This window comes from Rhipicephalus sanguineus, unplaced genomic scaffold, assembly GCF_013339695.2.
Source record: "Rhipicephalus sanguineus isolate Rsan-2018 unplaced genomic scaffold, BIME_Rsan_1.4 Seq789, whole genome shotgun sequence".
NCBI classification, from domain to species: domain Eukaryota; kingdom Metazoa; phylum Arthropoda; class Arachnida; order Ixodida; family Ixodidae; genus Rhipicephalus; species Rhipicephalus sanguineus.
In genome coordinates, this window is record NW_023615993.1 from 31,737 (window position 1) to 53,523 (window position 21,787).

At 44.4% G+C, this 21,787-nt stretch overlaps 1 protein-coding gene across 1 annotated transcript in view; it reads right to left on the reverse strand.

Moving 5' to 3' along the window:
* Positions 1–20,434, reverse strand: part of LOC125756794 (arylsulfatase B-like) — a 31,841-nt gene extending 11,407 nt beyond the window's left edge. Inside the window, exons 1-4 of the mRNA XM_049411748.1 lie at positions 20,288–20,434; positions 18,924–19,006; positions 2,196–2,368; positions 807–919 (exon numbers count right to left, since the gene is read on the reverse strand). Of these exons, the coding sequence (XP_049267705.1) occupies positions 807–919; positions 2,196–2,368; positions 18,924–19,006; positions 20,288–20,434 (516 nt within the window). The remainder of the gene's footprint in view (positions 1–806; positions 920–2,195; positions 2,369–18,923; positions 19,007–20,287) is intronic.
* Positions 20,435–21,787: the final 1,353 nt, after the last annotated feature.

The window sequence follows — 21,787 nt, forward strand, 5'->3', positions numbered from 1 at the left end:
CAGGTGAAAGCCTTAGATGCCTCATCGAACGCATACAGTCACCGTGGCGTCAACACAAGTGATGCAAAAAATTACCACGTGATGACGTCATCCTATGACGTCACAGGTAACCAACATTTGTGATGTCATCACGACGTCATCACATTGCATCGCCGCTTGGTCAAAGGTGTGCCGATCCCAGAGGCACTGACAAAGCCACGTAAGGTGCAAAAAGCTTCGAATGCCTCTGATCCCGGAGTCAGTGCAAAACCACGTCGTTCAAGCGGTAAAGACGCAACGCAAAGCGCAGAAAGCAAGGGGACACGAAAGACGCTCTTTCCGGTCCTCTTCTCTTCTTCGCGTTGCGTTGCGGCTTCACCTTGAGTATCAACCAACTAGCCCGACAACATGTCTTTTTGAAACCACGTTGGTTGCAGTTAGCTTTCGGGCGGGGAGGGGGGATCAGTACAATTCACTGAGAAGGAAAAGAACAAGAAGGTGGCTTTCGCCTTCGAGTCGCCTTATGCAAATTCATATGGGACCATGTGCCATACTTGAGGCGGCCTCCTGCTTAATGTTAATATTTTAGAGATTCAAGCAGTGATTAGAAAGTTCGCTAAAGTTCATTACTGAATCAATACCCAGTAACGGAAAAATGCAGGTTGTAAGTGCACAAGATTACCACTAATATACAGCTGGTAAAACATTCCAAGATCGCATGCTTTCTTTTTAAATATTGGTTCAAGTTAGATGGGACACCCGTTGTATGCAATGGCGACGCTGACACTGCCGCGCGTACAACTTCAGTTGTTAAAAAGAGCACATACCTTGCCAACCAGGTGAGTTTCGTAGCCGAGTTTTCGGAGGTGCTCGGGCAAAATCGGCACATCCTGGGGCAGGCCCCAAGGCTGCCCTACCTCGAGGGGTACGCCTTGAGTGCCTAAGAGAAAAGAAAGCTCCAGAATAACGTTTAGTGTTCTCAAATGCGGCATCTGGATGAAACGCTCGACTAAATGTTAAAGTGCCGTCTATTACACGTCATTTTTCCCCAATATATGCCGAACACTTTAAATGAAGGACTGATCCTGCCTTATGTTTCTCGGAGAAAAATTTAACCTGCCCCGATAACTTGGACTCTTTGAGGCTATGGCATTGTACGGCTCAGTTTGAGGTTGCGGGTTCAGTACCAACTCTAAGCCGGAATTCAATCGTGGTAATAATAATAATAATAATAATAATAATATAATAATAATAATAATAATAATAATAATAATAATAATAATAATAATAATAATAATAATAATAATAATAATAACAACAATAATAATAATAATAACTGCTAGGGTTTTACGTCTCAAAACCACGATACGATTATGAGGGTCGTCGTATGGAGGGTTCCAGAAATTTCGACCACATTGGGGATCTTTAACGTGCACCTAAATCTAAGTACAAGGGCGTCAGACATTTTCGCCTCCATCGAAAATGCTGTCACCGCGGCCGTTCGATCGAGGCAAAATGCAGAGTCGCTCCGGTACTTTGTAGAGCTGTACATCCAGAAGACTAGCGACATATGTCAGGAGCGTACCTCGTACGAATAAGGTAGGCGTTATTGCATGTAAAAAGAAAAAGAATTCATTCTTTTGCATTTCTTCAGTTTATGTCAGCCAATGTTTTCAATAATTGAACAGTTATAGCGCCATTGCTATTTTTCGCAATATTCGCTGAGCCTTGGCACATTAATAATAATTTAATTATTTATTTATTTACTTGTTTATTTATCATGTGGCACCCCCGTTTAGAGATACAGCAGAAGCAGAACATATAAATTACATAAAAGAAAACAAAGTTCATTTCCACAGTTTTTATACTGCAATCTCGCGCGTGTTTTTTTCCAGTTCGCTACCCGCCACGGTGGTCTAGTGGTTATCGTGATTAACTGCTGACCCGAAGGTCACGGGACCGAATCCCGGGCACCGCGGCCGCATTTTCGATGGAGGCGAAAATGCTTGAGCACCGTGCACTAGATTTAAATGCAGGTTAAAGAACCACAGACAGTCGAAATTTCCGGAGCCTTCCATTACGGCGTCCTTCATAATCATATCGTGGATTTCGGACACTGTAATCCCAACAGTTACTATATCTTCCAATGCTCTAAAGTTCCGCAATTGCTCCAGGCTAATGTTTCATTACTGCAGAATCATTTTGATGTCTGTCACCTGTGCGTATCGGGTAGCGACCGGACATGAGCGCCGATCTCGAAGGCGTGCAGGCAGGCATGGCGTACAGGGCGTTGAGTATGACGCCATCTGCCGCCAGGGCGTCCAAGTTGGACGTGGGGATTTGCGAAGACCCGTGAAAGCTGACGTCATCCCAACCCTGAGCAAATGTCCTAAATGTTAATGACGGCAATGATGTGGTTAAAATGGGCATTTTTAATGCACTATTTTCCTATATCGCTATTCGGTAAGATCATTCGGAGGGCCTTGTCGAAACCGTCATTCTGTTTTGTATTGTTTCAACTAAATGGATTCCAGCAACTTATGAGTGGTTAACCTGTAGGTAATAAAAAAGTTGCAGTGGTTTAGCTCGGCTATGCCAGGATAACGTAGCGTTAGCAAAGGTTCAGCTGATTGCTCTTAGCTTTCCTGATTGTCTAGGATTAGCTTGATTATCATGCTCACTGCTTCTCCAATGACACACACATGGTATACATATTATGTGCCACACGTATATTTATTTTGGCAGGCATCTACTTCGGGATCCGATGAGTTAAGCTTCTCCGCTCTTCTGCGCCGCTGCGCAGCATTTGCGCTCTACTTCTCCATGGCTAAACCACACTGGCAAACGCCAGTCAGAGGCGCTATCAAGCGGCTCCAGTGCAGTGTCGGACGGCGACTGCACAGCGAAGGCGAATAGCTGCACGCGCGCCGGGTGCCAGTACGTCTACCTCGGCTACGACGTCACTCCTCTGGAAAGCGCAGACCGGAGGCAGCGAGTCGCGCGCGGCAGCGGTGGAGTGCGCGGGAGGTGCCGGCTCCGATGCGCCATCACTGATCCTCGCGCATGCGCAGCACGGCTCTTGAGGAGCCACGCGAAACTGGCTCGGCTACGCCAGTGTAGCTAACGCTACAAAAGACGAAAACTCCTAAAACCATTTCCAAAAGCAGAGGAGAAACAATACGAAAGAAATCCCTAAACAACGAAAGCTTGCTTATCCTTAATTTTGTGAGTACAGTTCGCGTTGCGTTGTTAAGTCATAACACTAACCTTAAGGTTTATTGTAAGACAATCTACTTCGAGAAGTGCTTCATTATGCTTCATTATTCTAATTTACTTGTTTTTAGAGATATCGTCGAACGGCACTGAGTATGCCAATTTTCTATCAGGAGGAGGACATACTGACAAGCACTTTGTCATGTGACGTACATGACAAAGTGCTTGTCATGTAGCTATGTCAAAAGGTGGTATTTACTACTGCTTTGGTTTATTCCACCGTTCAAGGCAATATTAACGAACTAGTGCAGGGTAGTCTACCGGGCTCCCCTCTCGTTAACCAAGCTGCCGTTGTTTTATTCTTATTCTCTCTCTCTCTCTTTCATTATGATGAAGAACACCGAATAGCAGGGGCTATGCGCTCTTGGAAAACCAAGTACAAAGAAACTTACTTCCGACACTATTTATTTACCTATATGGTCTTAATGCGAACATATTGAAACTTTCCGTACCCCACTCTAGCATTTCGAAGATGCTTGGGAAAATGTGTGTGTGTGTGTGTGTGTTTGTGTGTGTGTGTGTGTGTGTGTGTGTGTGTGTGTGTGTGTGTGTGTGTGTGTGTGTGTGTGTGTGTGTGTGTGTGTGTGTGTGTGTGTGTGTGTGTGTGTGTGTGTGTGTGTGTGTGTGTGTGTGTGCGCGTGTGTGTGTGTCTATATCTATATATTATTTACTTAGTTACATACTACCGGCCTTCTATGAGGGCCTTAGGCAGGAGAGCAGCATAAATACACAACGCATTGACACAGCACAAGCTCCAAGTATTGAATAGCGTTGCACATTAGGATATGTAATTAGGACTTATGCACATTAGGACATATAATTCATATACTTTATGTTGGAATTATTCGGAAGGCGTATAAAGATCACATAATGCCGAAACCTGTAGTTACGGAAATAATTAAACGAAAGGCTGAAGGAGCGCCAGCTTTTCCTAAATATTGATGTAGCACCAAGAAGTTCATTACTGTTGATTCGAGTGGACATAGGCAAGTCACGAAGATAACGAACACTGTGTGCTGCTGACTTCAAAAATTCAGCGAATAAATATTGTTTACTTACGAGGTCGTCCGCGATGATGAGGACAATATCCGGCGGTGGTTTATCGCCGAATACCGCAGGCACGGCGGCTAGTAGAAGTGTCAGATATGAAACACGGACAGCCAGGTTGCTGCAACAAAAGAAATTGTATGGGAGGTCGGAGAACTGTTTGTGCCATTCTTCCGAGTTGTGCCATATCCTTTCCCCAAATATCTTAGCCTGTCTTCTGAGAGTTATATCTTTAGGATTGGGGGATTTACGCTTGAAGGAGCTTCACATGTGTCTCATCTAACAGGCCAAAGAATAAAGGACTGTGTAATGAATATACTGGAAAGAAAACAGGAGTTCGAAACTCGATCGTACCGTGCCTCTTGAATTTTACGAAATGCCCCGGCCTTCCTTCACTGCGTTACCTTTATTTCAGCACTTACGTGCTTGCGCTGCAGAGTATGCAAAATGTACGCAAACCAAATCGCCCACAACGCCGTTCTTTCTCCTCTTGAATTGATGAAAAAAAAAACGTAATTAACGAAGACTAGTACTCGAAGTGAACAGCCATGATGAAGCAAAATGTCAAAGTTAATCATATTAAACGCATTTGACGGCAAATCAAGCTGAACAACCAATTAAGGCACTTCAGATTGGTGAAGTGACAGCTGCCAGTGGCGTGTAAGGACACAGCACCGGAGGCACGTGATTGCGTTTGCGCGTACAATGGCCACATGCCCAATCTTCATGCATTTTCTGCGTTACGTAAGCTTTATCATCGGCCGTGGAAGCTAAGCACCTAATATGTCGCGTTGCCAAGCTCGAGGGCGCAGGTTGGAATCCCGGCCACGGCGGTCGCATTTTGAAGGGGTCGAAATGTAAACAACACCCGTGAGCTGAGTCTTAGGTGAACATTCTAGAGCCCCAAGTGGTCGAAATATAACATCGAGTCCCGCACTACGGCGGGCCACATAATCATATCGTGGTTTTTCTCACTCTATTTTTGTTCCGTGGCGCCATGCAATTCTACTCGAGAAATTGTTTTCTCTGTCTATGTTACGCCGTCTAGATACGTTTATTTTTTTTTTACAGTGCAATTTTCTAGCCCATGTACATGTTACATCTTATTATGTTGTATTGTAGATATAATATTTATAGTCTATGCACAACGTCTACCGTAATGCGTAGAAACATTGCTGTGTAATCTTAAGGCGTGTGTACATCCCATCAAATACTACCATTTGTGGATATTATGTAATGGAAAATTGGTGTACTTATGTGATATATGAATCGGTATTTTCTGTTTTTAATGTCTGCTATTTTCACGGAATGTTATCGGCCTAACTTTATTATTTCCGTACTCCGGTCATGTGCAGGTCACCAGGGCCTTTGTCGGCTTGGACGGCTTTTAGTCCTAGCTACCTTTTCGCTCTTTTCAGGCAAATAAAATTTGATTTGATTTAAATTAGTTTGGTGACCCTAAACCCAGAGCAATCATTAAGTAAGCTTTGTGTGAAGGGACAAACTAAACTTCGAACATCTCCCCCTTTACATGGGATGCCTGTTGACACAACGGGACTTGCCGGTACGAGAAACGTGTACAATAGTAGGTTCAACGGCGACTGGTTTAACAGGTAATGACCGATCGCCGTTAGAGGTGGTCACGTCAATCTCGAAGATGAACCCCGGTAGTTAGCCCCGCTCCAGGAACACGTAAGAGCGGTCTCGCACACCACCAAGTTCGGTGATCTGAAATAAGGTACGTAATGTGGCCAAACGTTTCAACAAAGCTCGATCAGACCTTCGTTCAAGTGTAGACCTTTATCTGTCCTTCATCTGATTCGGAACCAGCGCTCCGACATTCATAGACACCGCATACCTTATCAAGTTGCCTTACCTTGCTTGTGGCGAGTACAGGCACGGCAACTTCGAAGTTGTACCGAGCTCCGGGGTGAGTTAAGACAAGACTTTTTGAACATGCCTTCCCGTTTAAGTAAGTTCGCGGCAAAGGCAACTCAAACCCCATTGTACTTATGAACCACTTAAAAGGACGTAAGAATGGGCTTGTTGGTGGTGATACATGGTGAAACTCGTGGCGCACAAAAAAGACACGGACAAAGAAAGTGAAGACTGGACCGATGCGCTTACTTCCAACAGAATGTTTATTAAACACAGGCGGAACATTCACCTTGAAAGAGTGCGCGCAGGCGCTGAGTGTCCTGGCTGGGCCGACAAAGCATAATCAAATGCAATGATAGCTTGGGGGCAGGAGCAGACTGATTTAAGCACTTGAAATATATACATTGACAGGTGCGGAGCCACGCCACTGCGTTTTGCATTGCATTTGATTTTGCTTCGTCAGCCCAGCCAGGATTCTCAGTGTGTCTGCGCGCACTGTTCAAGGTGAATGTTCCGCCTCTGTTTAATAAACATTCTGCTGGAAGTAAGCGCATCGGTCCAGTCGTCACTTTCTTTGTCCGTGTCTTTTTTTGCGCGCCACGAGTTTCACCATGTATAGCCACTTAAAGCTGTGTACGTATTGTTGAAGGAAAGAAGATTACTTCTAAGGGCTCGTTTTTCTTTGTAAGGCAAAATAATAATTGTAACTAACAGACAATAATGCCAAGGAAAGTATAGGAGATGTTATTTGTAGAAATTAGTTATTTGTTGTTAGATATATATGTCTTATCGCTTGGTTGTTTCTTTGCTATATTCCGCGGGGAACATGGGAAACATTTAGAGATGCAGTGGCACAAGGACTTACAAAAGTTAGCGGTTCGTTATACGGTGAGGGAGACGACCGCGTCTCTTTAGTCTCGACCCGCCAAGTCAGGGCGCCAAGCCACGCCCAGGAGCTCCAGGCAGCAGCGCAGCGGCCACCAGCACCAGCGCCTCGCGCAACACGGGCATTTCAGCGCCTTCGACCTTTCCACGGCGTCCCTCTTGCTACTATCCCCATACAACGGGTCAAGAATTCTGCATATTGCCGCAGTTGCTTAAAACAACTATGCCACCTAGTGTAGGTACTAATAATCTCACAAGAGATATTATTTAGCATTAGGCGACTTAACTGAATAAAACTTCAACCTTCGTCATTCGATGTTTTCCCCTTGCGTAGCACCATTTATATCAAGGGTCGCATACGCGCGGCCCGCGGACTTTTCGCTAGCGGCCCACGGCTTCACATGAAATAAACTTCTGTAATTCTGCTAAAGAGTAATCGCATGATTTTCTCGCCTATAGCAATTAATAACGCTTTGTTCGGGTAAGCTAAATACTGGTCTCAAGCATTTTTTTTGTGAGGCACCCCATGCGGTCACTATGGGTTGGAACATTAGCGGGAAACGAAAACTCTATATTTCAGAATCGTTGTCCATAGTTTAGTCATTGTGGAAATCAGTATCGATATATTTTTCGAAACTTCAGAAATGACCCATAAACGGGATATGGTATAGGCGTTCTTTGAAATTGCAACGTAAGGGTGACATATTGGTCAAACTCCCCCCCCCCCCCCCCCCCCCCCCCCCCGCCGCTCCCACAATTTTCACTGTCTAGGCTCTTGTGAGACTAAATTTAGTGACTGCAGCCTGCTACCTGAGGCGAGTTTGGGACCTCTGCTTTATATCAACTCGTTGTCGAAAAATTCTAGAACATTTTACACTCCGGTAGATAGCTACGAAGCATTATGTGAGACTCTATAATTGCTTCACATGCTTTTTAACCTAATGTGTAGCTCTTGCTTCACCACGACAAGCAATTCAATTTCCAAAACAGACACGTATATTATACATGTAGTGAGTGCAGACGATTGTATAGAAGTTCTCGTTGTAACTAGGGCGCCAGTGAAGAGCATAAAATTTAAACGTTTCGTTCTATTCAGGCAATAGAGACATTTAATGTGTGCATGTTTCTTTTCCATTTTGCTTAACGTGCAAAAGTTTATGGTTCTCTCTGGGTCGCTTACCTTTTCGCCGCGCTGATTGCCCCTACGTATCTTTTCAATGAAGCCTCCATTGACGCAAAGTTGTGCATGGAATTGGCACTGTCCACACGTCCCTGGCTGTTTCAAGCACTGCTCTATCACAAAGGGACATGTTGGCATGTACTAGACGGCCCCTATAAAGCCGCTGCAAGACCATCAATTTGTTTGTCATGTAATCACTGTGGCTGCCATCCTAATCTGTCATGGACCGCTAATTAGATAACTTGCTGGCGTTGGAATGATATCGTGTAGGACTTTAACTGCGCCGTTACCTGTTTCTGTCCATCACATGCCATACGTAGGTCAGAAAAATAATGGATCTGTTAGAACCAGACGCCCACATGCCGCTAATACAACTGTCACTGGCGAGTTGTCAGCCACGGACCGAGGAATGCTAAAAGGCTGCGCTCACACGTGTCGCGTTGTCGTGGATTCACAACTGCACTTAAAAAAGAAGGCGAAGAGCCTTTACGTCGGGGCTACAAAACGCGGGGCATGGCGGTTCGGATGCCGCACGGTGTTTACCTGTGTGTAGCTGTGGTCAGAATTCTGTGTCAGGCTAGTTCTGTAATCAGCGTACGACTGTATGAAGAGTAATGCTGTTGACTTCGCTCTTCCGTAATCTTAACTGAAAGTAAACAGTGCATGACGGGCACGGGTCGAAAAATGTTGTCAGAGGAATTTTTCTGCGCATGCGTACGTATACGTTATTGCTCTTAGTAAACATATCATTTAGAAGTCGACGCTTGCCCTGTCTTGGCGTTGTTCTGAGCTTTTTTTTTTGCCCCGTATTACGTTTGCGCTTTTAGTACGTTCTGCATAAAGATGTCAGCTACAGCTTCATTTCTGTTAAGTACTCATCGAAAACCGGTGGAAGGCGTAGAACACATGAAGATTAGAGCGAATTGGGTTTGTGGGTTCCATCGATAACAGGTACCACGCTAAACAACCAAACGCATTGCTTAAGCTGCCAACGACAAGGCAAAGTTATTGGCGCAGTGCCTATATTCAGACAAAACATATCGCGTTCCTAACTGCTCTACTTGAACATGCACAGTCGATGCATGATGCCAAACATGATTCTTTTGCGTCGTTCGTGCACCTTAGTTTTCAACCTTTAGCACTTCTTTTTCGCGAGAAAACTGGGTGACAATACTGGGCTTTCAGATAAGAGGGGAGAACGAGCTCACTCGCCGATTTGTGCTAAACCGACACTAACATTATACCGGTTTTATTTTTATGACCTTCATGGCAGTGTAGTAAAACGAGGAATCTTGAATGTATGGCGTAATTATATGCTGATTAACAAGAACGAATGCAGAATTTACCATTCAAACAAAGATTTGTTTGATAGCAGTGGTGGAAGGAAAACAGGCTCTGAGTAACTACCGAAACGGTGAAGACGAAACAACCGAGGATAAATGTTATGACAATTAAAAGGGAAGCGATTTGCTGTTTGAAGCGAGGTCCGTTTGTCTTAGAACGCATAGTAACGAAGCGAGATTCTGTAAAAAAGAAGAAAAATGTACATGCTGTGTGGAAGCTATGGAAATGACGCAGCATGTTTTATTTGAATGTGGAGATATCCACCCATCCACCCGGGTGTATATTTGGGCATTACTGTGCATGAAGCCTTTACACCATTCGAAATGTAAACAGGTCGGCGATAGAAGTGTGAGACGACTGGTGGATTTCTGGCAGAAAAGTAGGCAGAAAGCAAAACAAAAGTAGCAGGAAAACTAAGGTTAATCTGGGGTAAGGCGCAGAATGTTGGGCTGTGAATTTATAAGATTTTTTTAGAGGAAGAGAACCTTAATTCAGCTAGACTAGATTAGGCCGGAGCGCTCTCAGCATCCACCCTTCCACTGTCATCAAAAAACCTCGCATGCATGCATTCGCCTAAGCTGACTGGAAGGAGAAAGCTATCTTCTTTTTCTTTTTCTTCCCAGATGACTGTATTGATCCCCCCGGCCTTGGAATATTTCGGAACCTAGCGTGGTTTAGCACAGCCTCCGTGATCGGAGGCATTGCAAGCTTTCTGCTCCTCACGCGCCTCCGGGATCGGCCCCCCCATGACCAAGTGATGATGTTATGTGACGACGTCATCATTTAACGTCACATTATGGGATGTCACGGTGACGTCACTATGACTTCACTATGACGTCACAAATTGCGGCAATCTGTGCCTTTACGATGGCGTCATGAGGTGACAAAATAGATTATGATGATGATCTTTTTAGCCTCGTCTGCGTTGACGTAGACAGTCACTTTTGGTGTTTGATGAGGCATCTAAGGAGTTCGCCTTAAATGGAACCGACGGCGGTCGCAAAATTTACAATCATCTCCACGTAACGAACGAATGGGAGACAACGGAGAGGAAAAACCATCCATGCGAAAAAACAACAATGCTAGTGCTGCAGGGATGTGTGAAGTATTGACGCGATAGCGTTAAAGAGCTCGTATCGCAGAAATTCCGCCGTCGGCGTCGGCACCGTTGGTTGTGAGCGAAAAATCATCATATTGTCCGTGACCGAAAAATCGAAAAGCTGCAAATAAAATAAATAATAAAAATGTTGGGTCCGAGTGAGAATCGAACCCAGGCCGTCTGCATGGCAAGCAGGTGTTCTACCACACAGCCGCGCCTCTGCTTGGAGCTGCGCTGAAAGTAACTTTGATGCTTCCCAAAAATACGCGTCCTGTATACAGGTGTCACAGTACGAGATGTACTATGGAGGTAATATTGCGTCGTACAAGCGTACATTGCCATCGGGCGTCACACCACGTCAATATCATAACGACTTGGTGCTTTAAAGAGAGCCACCCATTACAAAAGGCACACAAATTACAGCGCGTATTCCCTTAAGACCACGTAGTGGGTGCATCGCAGCTTCGAAAAAGGTTCTCGCGCATAATTGCTCCTGGTTTAAAGCATGCTACCCATTACATAAGGCACACACCTTATTGCGCGCATTCTGTTAAACACTCCTGGTGTTCGAAGTGCGCACTAGGGGCAGGATATTGCTACCGCGTTCAACTCTTAAAGGCGAAGCTTAAGCGTCCCCCAATTTTTATTTTTCGTCTCTGCCTTAAACTGGTGACACGTGAATAGAAGCAGTTCCAATTTTATTCAAGAAAGATTTAGTTTTGGTATCTTTTTAGGAATTTCACGCTCGGAGATGTCGCGTCGATCGTCTGCATGTTTCACTGATGGATGACGAGCGAAAAGTGGAAATTACCCTACGTCTGATAAGAAAATCGCATTACCGCCCCACATCGCCACGCTGCATGAAAAATTCTTAAAATGCCCTACAATAGTGTAATCGCCCTGCGGTTGGCCAACACTGCTTTCTTCTCCTCCACTCATCCTCCCCCTTTTTTTCACGAAATGTATTTTGCGCCGCAGTCAAGCATGCCTAAGCAATTACAGAATTACCTTGATTATTACACGAAAGAATGTCAAGCAGCCTTATATTAACAAAGTTGTTTCTCTATCTCTGTCTCTCAGCCAGTTCTTTCCGAATAATGAAAATAAAACCAGTGAAGTGCTTCGTCTGCCCCGACTGTATAAGTTTATGTTGTTTCAGTTCTTTTCCTTCCATCACATGTTCGCTGCCTCCGCTTCTTCAATTCAAGGTGGCCAACTGCAGGCATCCTATGGTTAAGCTCCATGTGTCTCCTCTTTCTGAATTTATGATGAGAACTGATATTTTGAATAATGGTGATTGAAATGACTCTCCTTTTTTGAAGGACAGCACGACATTTCAGCATAAAAAGAGGAGGCGCGTTAAGGTAGCATAATCACATGTGACAATGGATGCCCCCCATGTCCAAACATCGTAAGGGATCAAACGGAAAAGGCGACACAAATGTCATTTTGAGCTATGTTAGCCGCAAGAGCGAAACAGCAGGGCCTTTGCTTTTGAATGAGCGGACTATGTAATTGGGCCTATTCCACGCAGAGCAATTGGCCTAGATTAAGTGACTTGCGTTTCACATATACGAACACTTCCTGCATATTACGTGGAGGGAAAGATAATTAGACCGGGTGGAGCCGCATTGTTAACGTGATTGTTTTATAAAACGGATGAGTTGTGTTGCACGAATGCACTGGCTCATGATTTCGTGCAGCTGTCGGAACCAAAGGCAACAGTTCAACTTGACTTTGTTTGCGCAATAAGAGACCTACCTAACTGAGGTTTGTCGCTGCGGCTACGTAGGCTCTTACCGCATCGAAATGACTCATGCCTGACACGTTAAACTTGAATGGCCGTTTATTATGTCAAAAAGGGACCAAACTCCCTAGCCTTCGCGCGTGCGCACGCATCCTTGCCCGGTTTTCGGTTCTGCTTTTCCTTCTTCGAGCGAGTCCTGCAGTCTCCTTTGCGCTTCTTTCCGCCTCTTGCGCACTTACCATTGTCATACTCCTTTTTGCAAAGCGCGGTGCTTACGGTAGAAATAGGACACGTATCTGCTTCGGTTGTCTTTTTCCAATGTGAGGAATCTAAAAGAGAAAAAATGGGTAAAGTAGCTTTTTCGGCGCTGCTTTTTTGTTTAACATAATTGAAAATACGCTGATGTATCACTCTCTCAAGCAAAGAACCGGTTTAAACTCTAGGATCTTCAAAATAAACGCGCACTAATAAATATTTAGCGAGGTTTATCGAACCATTAATGTTACTATTTTATTTATGGTAAGCATAACAAATCTGCATGGTTTTTTTCCATGCGAGAGGTGCTCTGCATTTTTTCATAGACAAGAGAAGCTTTAGACAAACGGTAATACGCCTTTTTTTTAGCTTCTGCGCTACGATTGGCTGGTTGTGTTCGAAACTACGCACATTTCTCATAACTAAGGAAGTGACATACCTCTCCCCCCCGTTCACCCGTCCATTGTTTTGACGCGTGTATAGGCTCCTATTTGCTAGCGTTGCACGAGCAACAAATGCAAAAACCTTCTTCGAAACTGTCTGCCAATAAGAAGCAACAAAGCTTAGGAGACAGCCGCTCATTGTGTCAGGCCTCCGCGTGCAGGCTGCCGCGGCCCCGTGGTACTTTCCTGCGCTAAAATGATTATTTTTCAGACGCTAGGAACTAACGCCACCCTACCGACCCAAGCGAGTCATACTGCCGTTCCATCTTTTTAGGGAGATTTTGTACGTCATGCTACGGGCACCTGTAAAACATTTGTACGGGCATTTGTAAAACAGTCCTTGACGTTTGCAGAACAAAACAGCAAAATTTCACAGCTTTATAAATAAGTATTATGTTCTTGTAGTGATGGCTTACTTCTATGTCAGCTATACAAGGCTACACTTTACTTGACCTATCCTTTTAATGTGCATACCTCAGAACAGACTTCTTTCCCGGGAGGAAGATACAGTGTTGTGCCGTCTGCATCTGGGTGTAGCATTCACCAACGCCTACTCATTTATTATAGAGATGGCCGACAACGCCGAGTGCAACGACTGTGCCGTTGAGGAAACTATTGAGCACCTTCTGTGCTACTGCCCGACATACGCAAACGACAGGCTTCACCTCAGCACTGCACTAAATCAAATGGACGGAAGCGCTTTCACTGTCGCGAAAATATTGGGACCATGGGGCTGTTCATCACAGTTCCGAAAGGCAACGAAAGCGCTCTTGCGTTTTCTCAAGGATGCCGGACTGATTCGCCGTTTGTGATGTCAAACGCGGAACTGATACGTCGGCTGAAAGAGTGACTTTTCTCTCCTGCTCTCTAACTTTCCTTCCCCCTCCCCCCTTCCCCAGTGCAGGGTAGCCTATCGGGCTCAGCCCTGGTTAACCTCCCCGCCTTTCTTTTATTATTATTCTCTCTCTCTCTTATATTCAATGTGATGCAACCACCTAGACTTATATACGAATAGTTTTGTTTTACCGTAACATAATTTCTTTGAAATTTCACGTAGATAATAGCTCGAATGTTATTACTGCGGTGAAATATTTCAAATGCGGACATTGCTTAACGCGGAAAATGAAACGGTTCGAACTAATATCCAAAATTTCAGTAATGTTTTCGAATATAGTGCACACCACTGAAGCCGTTGATATGGCAACGCACTTTGTGCAATCCACCTGTAAGAAGTTCTCTAACAGTAGCGCCAGTCTTGATTTAATGGCTGTCAAACTTTTAGTAAAAACTGATTGTTTTTTATATTAACCGTTTTCTCAAAAAGAGTGTTTCATCGCATTGGAGCCTATTAATAACGGAAACACGAATGAATTTGGTTGCAATGTTTGAGAAAAACATATCTCGATATTGGTGGCACATGATACTTTCCAAGTCACCACCTACAATGCATACGTTACAATACGGGCAATAAAAGTAACTAGTAAAAACGTTTGTTAATAAACTACGTCACGAAGTCGAATATTTATTTGGATTTTTGTTGCCAATAAGGTGCTTTTCTGAAAGTAATCTGGTTGCCGAAGCATTTTGGTGGCACATTTCGCTGACTAATAGTAAATAAAATACTTTAGCTATAAGAAACGTCCGTTATACAGGACGTTTCGTATACCAATTCCAAAACTCCTAAAATGTGTTTAGGTTTTTTGTGGAAAAAGAAAACTTCGCCCCTAGTAAACTGTGAGGTGTTGGATAGAATCCTAAATGTTAAAAATACATTAAATAATAGTTAAACATATATTATTCAGTAATCGTGCTTTCATGTTACTTTGCGGTGCATAATGCAATTGACAAGTTGTAGCCAGTGCGTTTGCAAGGCATATTCACTAGGGATCAAAATATGAAAGTCGCGCCAAGTTAGAAATATGCGTCGCTAATGTAGCGCTCAAAATACAGTGTCATTTCACTTTCTTTTATAAAAAAACGGGGTTTTGTGAATATAAGCGCACATGTACCTGGAACACCTGTGACATGAGCAGCACACTTGCCAAATAAATATCTAAGAACTGTTGCAGCCCTGAAAGTTTGTTCAAAGTAATTAAGACCTGCGATATCGCCGGCTGCAATTCATAAACGACAATGCAGGCCATAAAAATAGCTAAAAATATAATTGGGCAATCTCAATTATTGAACCACGAATCAACGTAACTGCTTGTGCACGTCCTCCATACCTTGAAGTTTGCTTTCATAGGAAAGTTTTGGTTTCACTCAGAAAATTATTGTTTAAAAATTTTTTGAAAGTGCTGCCTCAACACCCGGCATATAGCAGAAAACCGTTTGGAAATAGCAGGAAACCGTCGCCGTTTTATATTACGATCATCACATGTTGAGAACTGCAGTGGAATTAATGAACGCAAGGTAACAAGTACATTGCATATTTCATGTCTTGTGTTACACCTGTGTGAGCGGCGGAAACTTGCTGGACACTGCCTTCACCATCGGCTTCCCTCATCAATGGACGAGACCCCGACTGTTTCTCCTTCTCTTCTACTAATATCCTCTTTATTTCCCACTTCCCCTTCCCCTAGCGCTGCGCCTGCTCCTTATTGGGCGGCATAATTAGGCGTCATTTCCATAATAAATCACTAATACTACTACACTTGTATGCAAAATCAGCTGGCTCCACAATTATCTGCGCTCTTTCGCACTGCTTAGGTAGATATTTTCCTAATGTCTTTAACGGAGTGCATTTCGCAGACAAATTTGCCTGTTTCTCTGTCGACGTTCATGTAACGTGAACGATCCACTCATGAAGGCTGCCCGAGGAGGCGCTAGATACGTGTGTCATTTCTCCTTATGTCACTGCGGCAAGTAGAAAATTTGAGAGGCAGATCCCTGGCAGCCTAGCCCCGGGCACAATATCAACCGTTGGGCAAATAAAGTTTATTCAACTCAACAACTCAACTTGCGCAAATGTGAATAAGCATTTGTGATGCCATGCGCGAGCAGAATAAAAAAATATTTTAGCAACAATACAATATTCACCGGCACAAAAATATTTCTCTTTGTTAAGAAAAAAAAACTGAGCGATCGCCACTCATAAGTACTTTATTTTCCAGTGGTCCTCGATTATTCCTGATAAAGCAAATAGAACGCACGGGTAGCGCAGGTTGAGCACAGTCGCTCATGTCGCGACGAACTTGCCTCCTGTGAACATGACGTGTGGCTTTCCCTCATAACCCTGATTTGTTTTGCTCGAGATTATAACAATTCTTGTTATAAATGTGCCTGCATGCACAGTAACTCTACCCGCACCCGACCACAGGAGACACCACTCTGTCAAATAAATCAAGTGCAGAGACAGCTTGAATACAGCTGTCAAAAACGGATACTACAAATAAACCCGGAATAGTTGTTCATCATGCCATATTGTCTAGAGACATTACGTCTCAGGCAGCTTCAGCGAAATAAATGTGGTGACTGGCCACCATAGTAATGCCACTGAATTTGCCTGAGGCTCTCTCCAACTCTCGAACTATCGTTGACGAATTCGCTTTCGCTCTTGTTTTTCGCAGATTCCTCATTATGTTCCTATAAATACGGCAATTTCAGTGACATAATTTGACAACTAAACAAATCCTTCCAAGACATTTCATACGTTTGAATCGAGCTATTTCTACTTCAGTAGAGATACTTTTCTGGAAACAAAATTTGAATTTCTTTCTGGGAAACCAGCATGATGTTTTGTTCGCCTATCTGAGCGGCATCCCTGTTTGGTGGCATATATTACTTCCCCTCACTCCCACGAAATGGGAAAAATTCTTGCTTATTATATTCTTAAACATACACATTTGTCTCTGGTTTGTTATTTTTCTTTTTGTTTCTTTCTTGGGTTTTGGCAGCTATGGTGGAGGTGCGGAGAGTGCTATATTTAAGCTACAATTTTGGTGTAAAGGACTATTCATAGGGGTGTGCGAATATTCGAAAATTTCGAATAACGAATCGAATAGCATTCTATTCGATTCGGTACTCGAATCGAATAGTACATACTCGAAATACCGAATGTTTTTCGAATAGTTTTCGAATAATTAGCGCCGACGGGAGAACCCCAAAACAATGATACTTTGGAATAGTTAAAGGCCATTTTTCTTCTTTTAATCACTATATTACCAGTATGCATGCAGCCCAAGCTTTTACGAAACTACCGATGCTATATTGATTACCGGATGAAGGCGTTTTTTTTTTTTATGAAAGCTCCATACTCGCTCAGTTTTTATTATGCTGCCTCTGCATCGCATTAATCAGTTCCTGTCGTCATCTTGTAAGAACTGAAGGTGCACCTGCATTCAGCTTCATGAACAGCAATAGATGCAAGGGTTGTGTTTGCGTAAATTGTTCTTGCAGATACAGCTTTCAACAACGATGTCTACATGCCTTCAGTGCCGAGGACCAAGTTGCGATGGCAGGTTTATGTGTTTCATTACCGCCTTAGCTGTATGCGTAGTCTTCGGTTCAAAATTGTTTAGATTTTATGTCTCAGCTTTATTTAAAAGCAGGCGACAAAGCATCTGCAGTCACTGCTTTATTTCAACCTACAGTTAGAAAATATTTCGAAGGTTGTGGTCGCTGCTGTATACGAGCTTACCTCAGATTGCATAACTGCGGTATTTTGAGTCAGTTAAAAGTAAGCGCAACGCTTTTTGGTGAAAGTTCGTGAATATTTCTTTCAAAAAAAAGAAAAAAAACGCTGCGGAGTTCTAGGACCGTTTTGAGAATGGTTGTCTTACTATTCGAAAACTATTCGAATAGTATTCAACTAGTATTCGTATTCGATTCGGTGTCATCACTATTCGATTCGTATTCGATTCGGTTCCAAAATTCACTATTCGCACACCCCTAACTATTCACAAGTTAAACTTTATAGAAACTGTCGCACTTCATAATCAGCGATGCGTAACATTCCTATACACAGCAAGATTTGTCCGGGCTTCCCTTCTATGAAACATATTGTTGTTCATCTCACCAGGTTGAAGCAACAGCTCAAAATACTTAAAATGCGGTCGTAATGTAGCAAAGCTATGCACGGCGCGCTATATAGCCGAAAGTTTCAATAAAGAGCCCACGTGCTTTACTCCTCAAGAAAGCCCAGCTTTCAGCCATAAAGAAAAGGTCACACGCAGTTTGCATAAGATGCATTTCCTCCAACGTCACCTGTTACTGCACGTGATGTCATCAAACCATCGAATGAGCAACTCACAACTCCAACAAGCTGGAAAAACACTGCTCTTATATAACGACGCACAAAGTGGTGCTGCTGGCATAAATTCACGTTTATCATCACATGAACGGACACTGGTTACACACGTTTTACGGCATAAACGCTAGACTTTCGCAGATGGAATGCATGTGTTATGTACATCAGCAACGGAACACAACTGGAAAAAGCAAAACCGGCTTGATTACCCATGAATGCCTCACGTGTCTTGAGGGATGTACCTTATCTCTTTTTTTTCTGATTATGATAATTAGCGCAAGAATACACATGTATGTGCTCCTTGGAACATTCTTGATGCTTCAAAAATGTCTCTTCTTGATACCAGCGCGCACTTTCATAGTGTAAGTGCAGCTGTGAGGCACGGAGTACACCAGAGTTCCGGAGTGCATTCAGGGCGTCGATCAAGTGCAGTACAGAGTAATGCATTAAAAAAACGAGTGCTGGAATCAATCGGTGAAATACTAAATTTGGTGGTGTGTGATCTAGACAGACCTTCAAGATGGTAAACGACGTACAGTACTCACGGATTGTAATAGGACACTCGGATCGCGTGGCAGCCGGCACATTCAGCGCCGCTCGTGGGTGCTCGTGGAACCAAGGTGTTGCACTGTGGTATAGAGCGAGGGGGAGAAGATCTACGCAGTAGAATTGCTCCTTCCGGTGGCCAAAGAGCTGGCCTGCAGTTGAACACATAGCCAGCACGGCGCTGCAAGGCTTGCGCTTTAACCTACCGACCGAAATGGCTTGCCGCGGCGCTCCTCCTATATTGCGGCGCGAGCAGATGACGCTCTCGATACACGCGTTTTAGCGATGTGGCACGCATGCCGTGCAAGTAAGACACAGGAATCAGCTAAAAGATTGCGCCTTACATGCGTGCATGTATAAGCAGTGCATTTTGGCAACATTCAAGTACAGGGCCTGCTACCGTCACGGTTATCAATCGCAGAGACACATCGCGGGGAAGTAAAATAATGTCTGTGTTCTTCCCGCCTCCTTCGACCACGTTCGACGCACCTAGTCTGCATCGTGTTGCATCGGTTGCAACCAGCGGGTGATGTAGCGTGAACAAACGGAACCATTTAGCTGACTTTCGTGTCTTATTTGCACGGCATGTGCGCCGCATCGCCGAAGCGCGTGTATCGGGAGTGTCATCTGCTTGCGCCGCAATATGGGAGGAGCGCACCGGCAAGCCATTTCGGTCGGTATGTTAAAGCGCGCAAGCCTTCCAGCGCCACGCTGGCAGAGTAGGCAACTACAGGCTTGCTCACTGGTGACCGGTAGGAGCAATTCTGCTGCGTAGACGTTCTCCTCCTCGTTCTATACGAGAAGGCAACACCTCAGTTCCAGGAGCGCCCACTAGCGGCGCTGCATGTGCCGGCGGCCACGCGCTCCGAGTGTCCTATTTCAATCTGTGAGTACTTTACATATAGGTCATTGCTTGTATGTTTAAAAGCGCTTGTTTTTCATACATTCCCTTGCTTGGCATGTGCTGTCACATTACGGGAATATGTGGAATTTTTTGTTGCGCTGATATCTGTTTTTTATGCTTTACTACCGCGGTGCGCCGGCTCTCTCAAGCGCATTCATCCTTTGGGTGGTTTCCGCTTCTTGCGCCCGCCAAATGATGGCTGTCTGATTTAAAATGCTTCAAATGGTGACCGCTTTGTTACCCTCTCGTTTGCCGTTCCCCGGGTCGCGATTACACCAGTTTCCGTGCAGGCGCTGACTTACACAAGCGATTCCGCCGTGGTTGCGTTTCCTGTTTTGGGGACTCACAAAAACCACTCCCGTCTCGTTTGTGATATAATGAAGGATTAGTATAGGTCTCTTACTTCTTTTTGCTTTCGGGGCGCGCGCACAACCATACAACTTTCTTCAGTGCACTCACCCGCGCAGTTCGCTTGCGTATGGAAGTGCGCACCAGTTGCTCTGCTGCAAGTGAGTCGAACGGCGATTCCTCCGAATCACCGCTCGACTGCCGAATAAGAATCTCATTCATTCCATGGCAGCCCGTCAGACGAGGATTTACTTTCATGTTAAGACTCAGATGTTGATGAACGAGCGACATTTTAAAAGTATCCACGGCCAAACGATGTTCACTGGATGAAAGGTGATTTTTACAGCGAAAGTTGTTATCAGGTCACAACGGCAGTGGGATAGTTGTCCGCCGCCGCCGCCGGTGTCCGTAACCACTATCGCGCGAAATAAGACAAAATGAAAGAAATGCAAAGTATCCGGGATCAGATGGGATTTGAACCTGGGCCCACTACGTGGCAGTCAAGTGTTAAGGCGAAAGCCTATAATGTCTCATACACGCGTCTGTACGTCCGTGCCCTGGAACAGTGCCAGCTGTAGCCTCTCCCCCTCAGACTCTCTCAGCAGCCACAGGATGGCACAACGGCAGCGTCCGACCATCCGTCCGTGCGTGCCCCCTCACACTCTCTCAGCAGTCACGTGATGGCACAGCGGCGAACGCGGCAACGCTCCTTCGTCAGACATCTCGTTGTAGCAGTCGAGTTAGTCAGATGGCTCCAAAGCGGCCCGGTGATGATTCCAGAGCAAGCGGTTCGGAGAAGCGCCCCAAGAATGTGGATTCCCCCGACACGATGCCATAGTCAGTCGAATGGCCACAGGCTATCGCCAAACACCCTTTGAAATTTAGAGTGTCCTTCCATTTTTCTACCAGAGCCATCCTGGAGTTTGAAACTCCTTTGCGAAAAGACCCTGTAGAGGCGTCATATCGGGCAAGGAATCGCGCTACCATGTGCAATATAGCGTGGCAGAAGAGCAAAATAACAGCCAGGCGTCAGACAATGCTAACTGCGCAACGAGTGTGTGGTTTAAAGCTTCACACACATTAGAATGCGGTCAATCATAATTTCTCATCGTCAGCAGCCTTGTGCAGCATCAACAAAGTACACGTAATGCCTTACAGAAAGACGAATAATGGCACAGTGGGTGCTTGCCTACTTCACAAAAATTGCGATTTGTGGATACCTTGCATGTGTACTTGCATTAGCATCCCTAAGAGAGTTTCAAACGGGCTTCGGAAAAGCCGTTTTTCCCGCTTTCGCTGTGACTGTGCTGAGCGCTCCACTCAGGCCAGGCGTTTTTAAATGCGAAGCATTCCTTAGCGAACCTCAGGCACTTTGGCTGTTTCTATCTATCTATCTATCTATCTATCTATCTATCTATCTATCTATCTATCTATCTATCTATCTATCTATCTATCTATCTATCTATCTATCTATCTATCTATCTATCTATCTATCTATCTATCTATCTATCTGTCTGTCTATCTATCTATCTATCTATCTATCTATCTATCTATCTATCTATCTATCTATCTATCTATCTATCTATCTATCTATCTATCTATCTATCTATC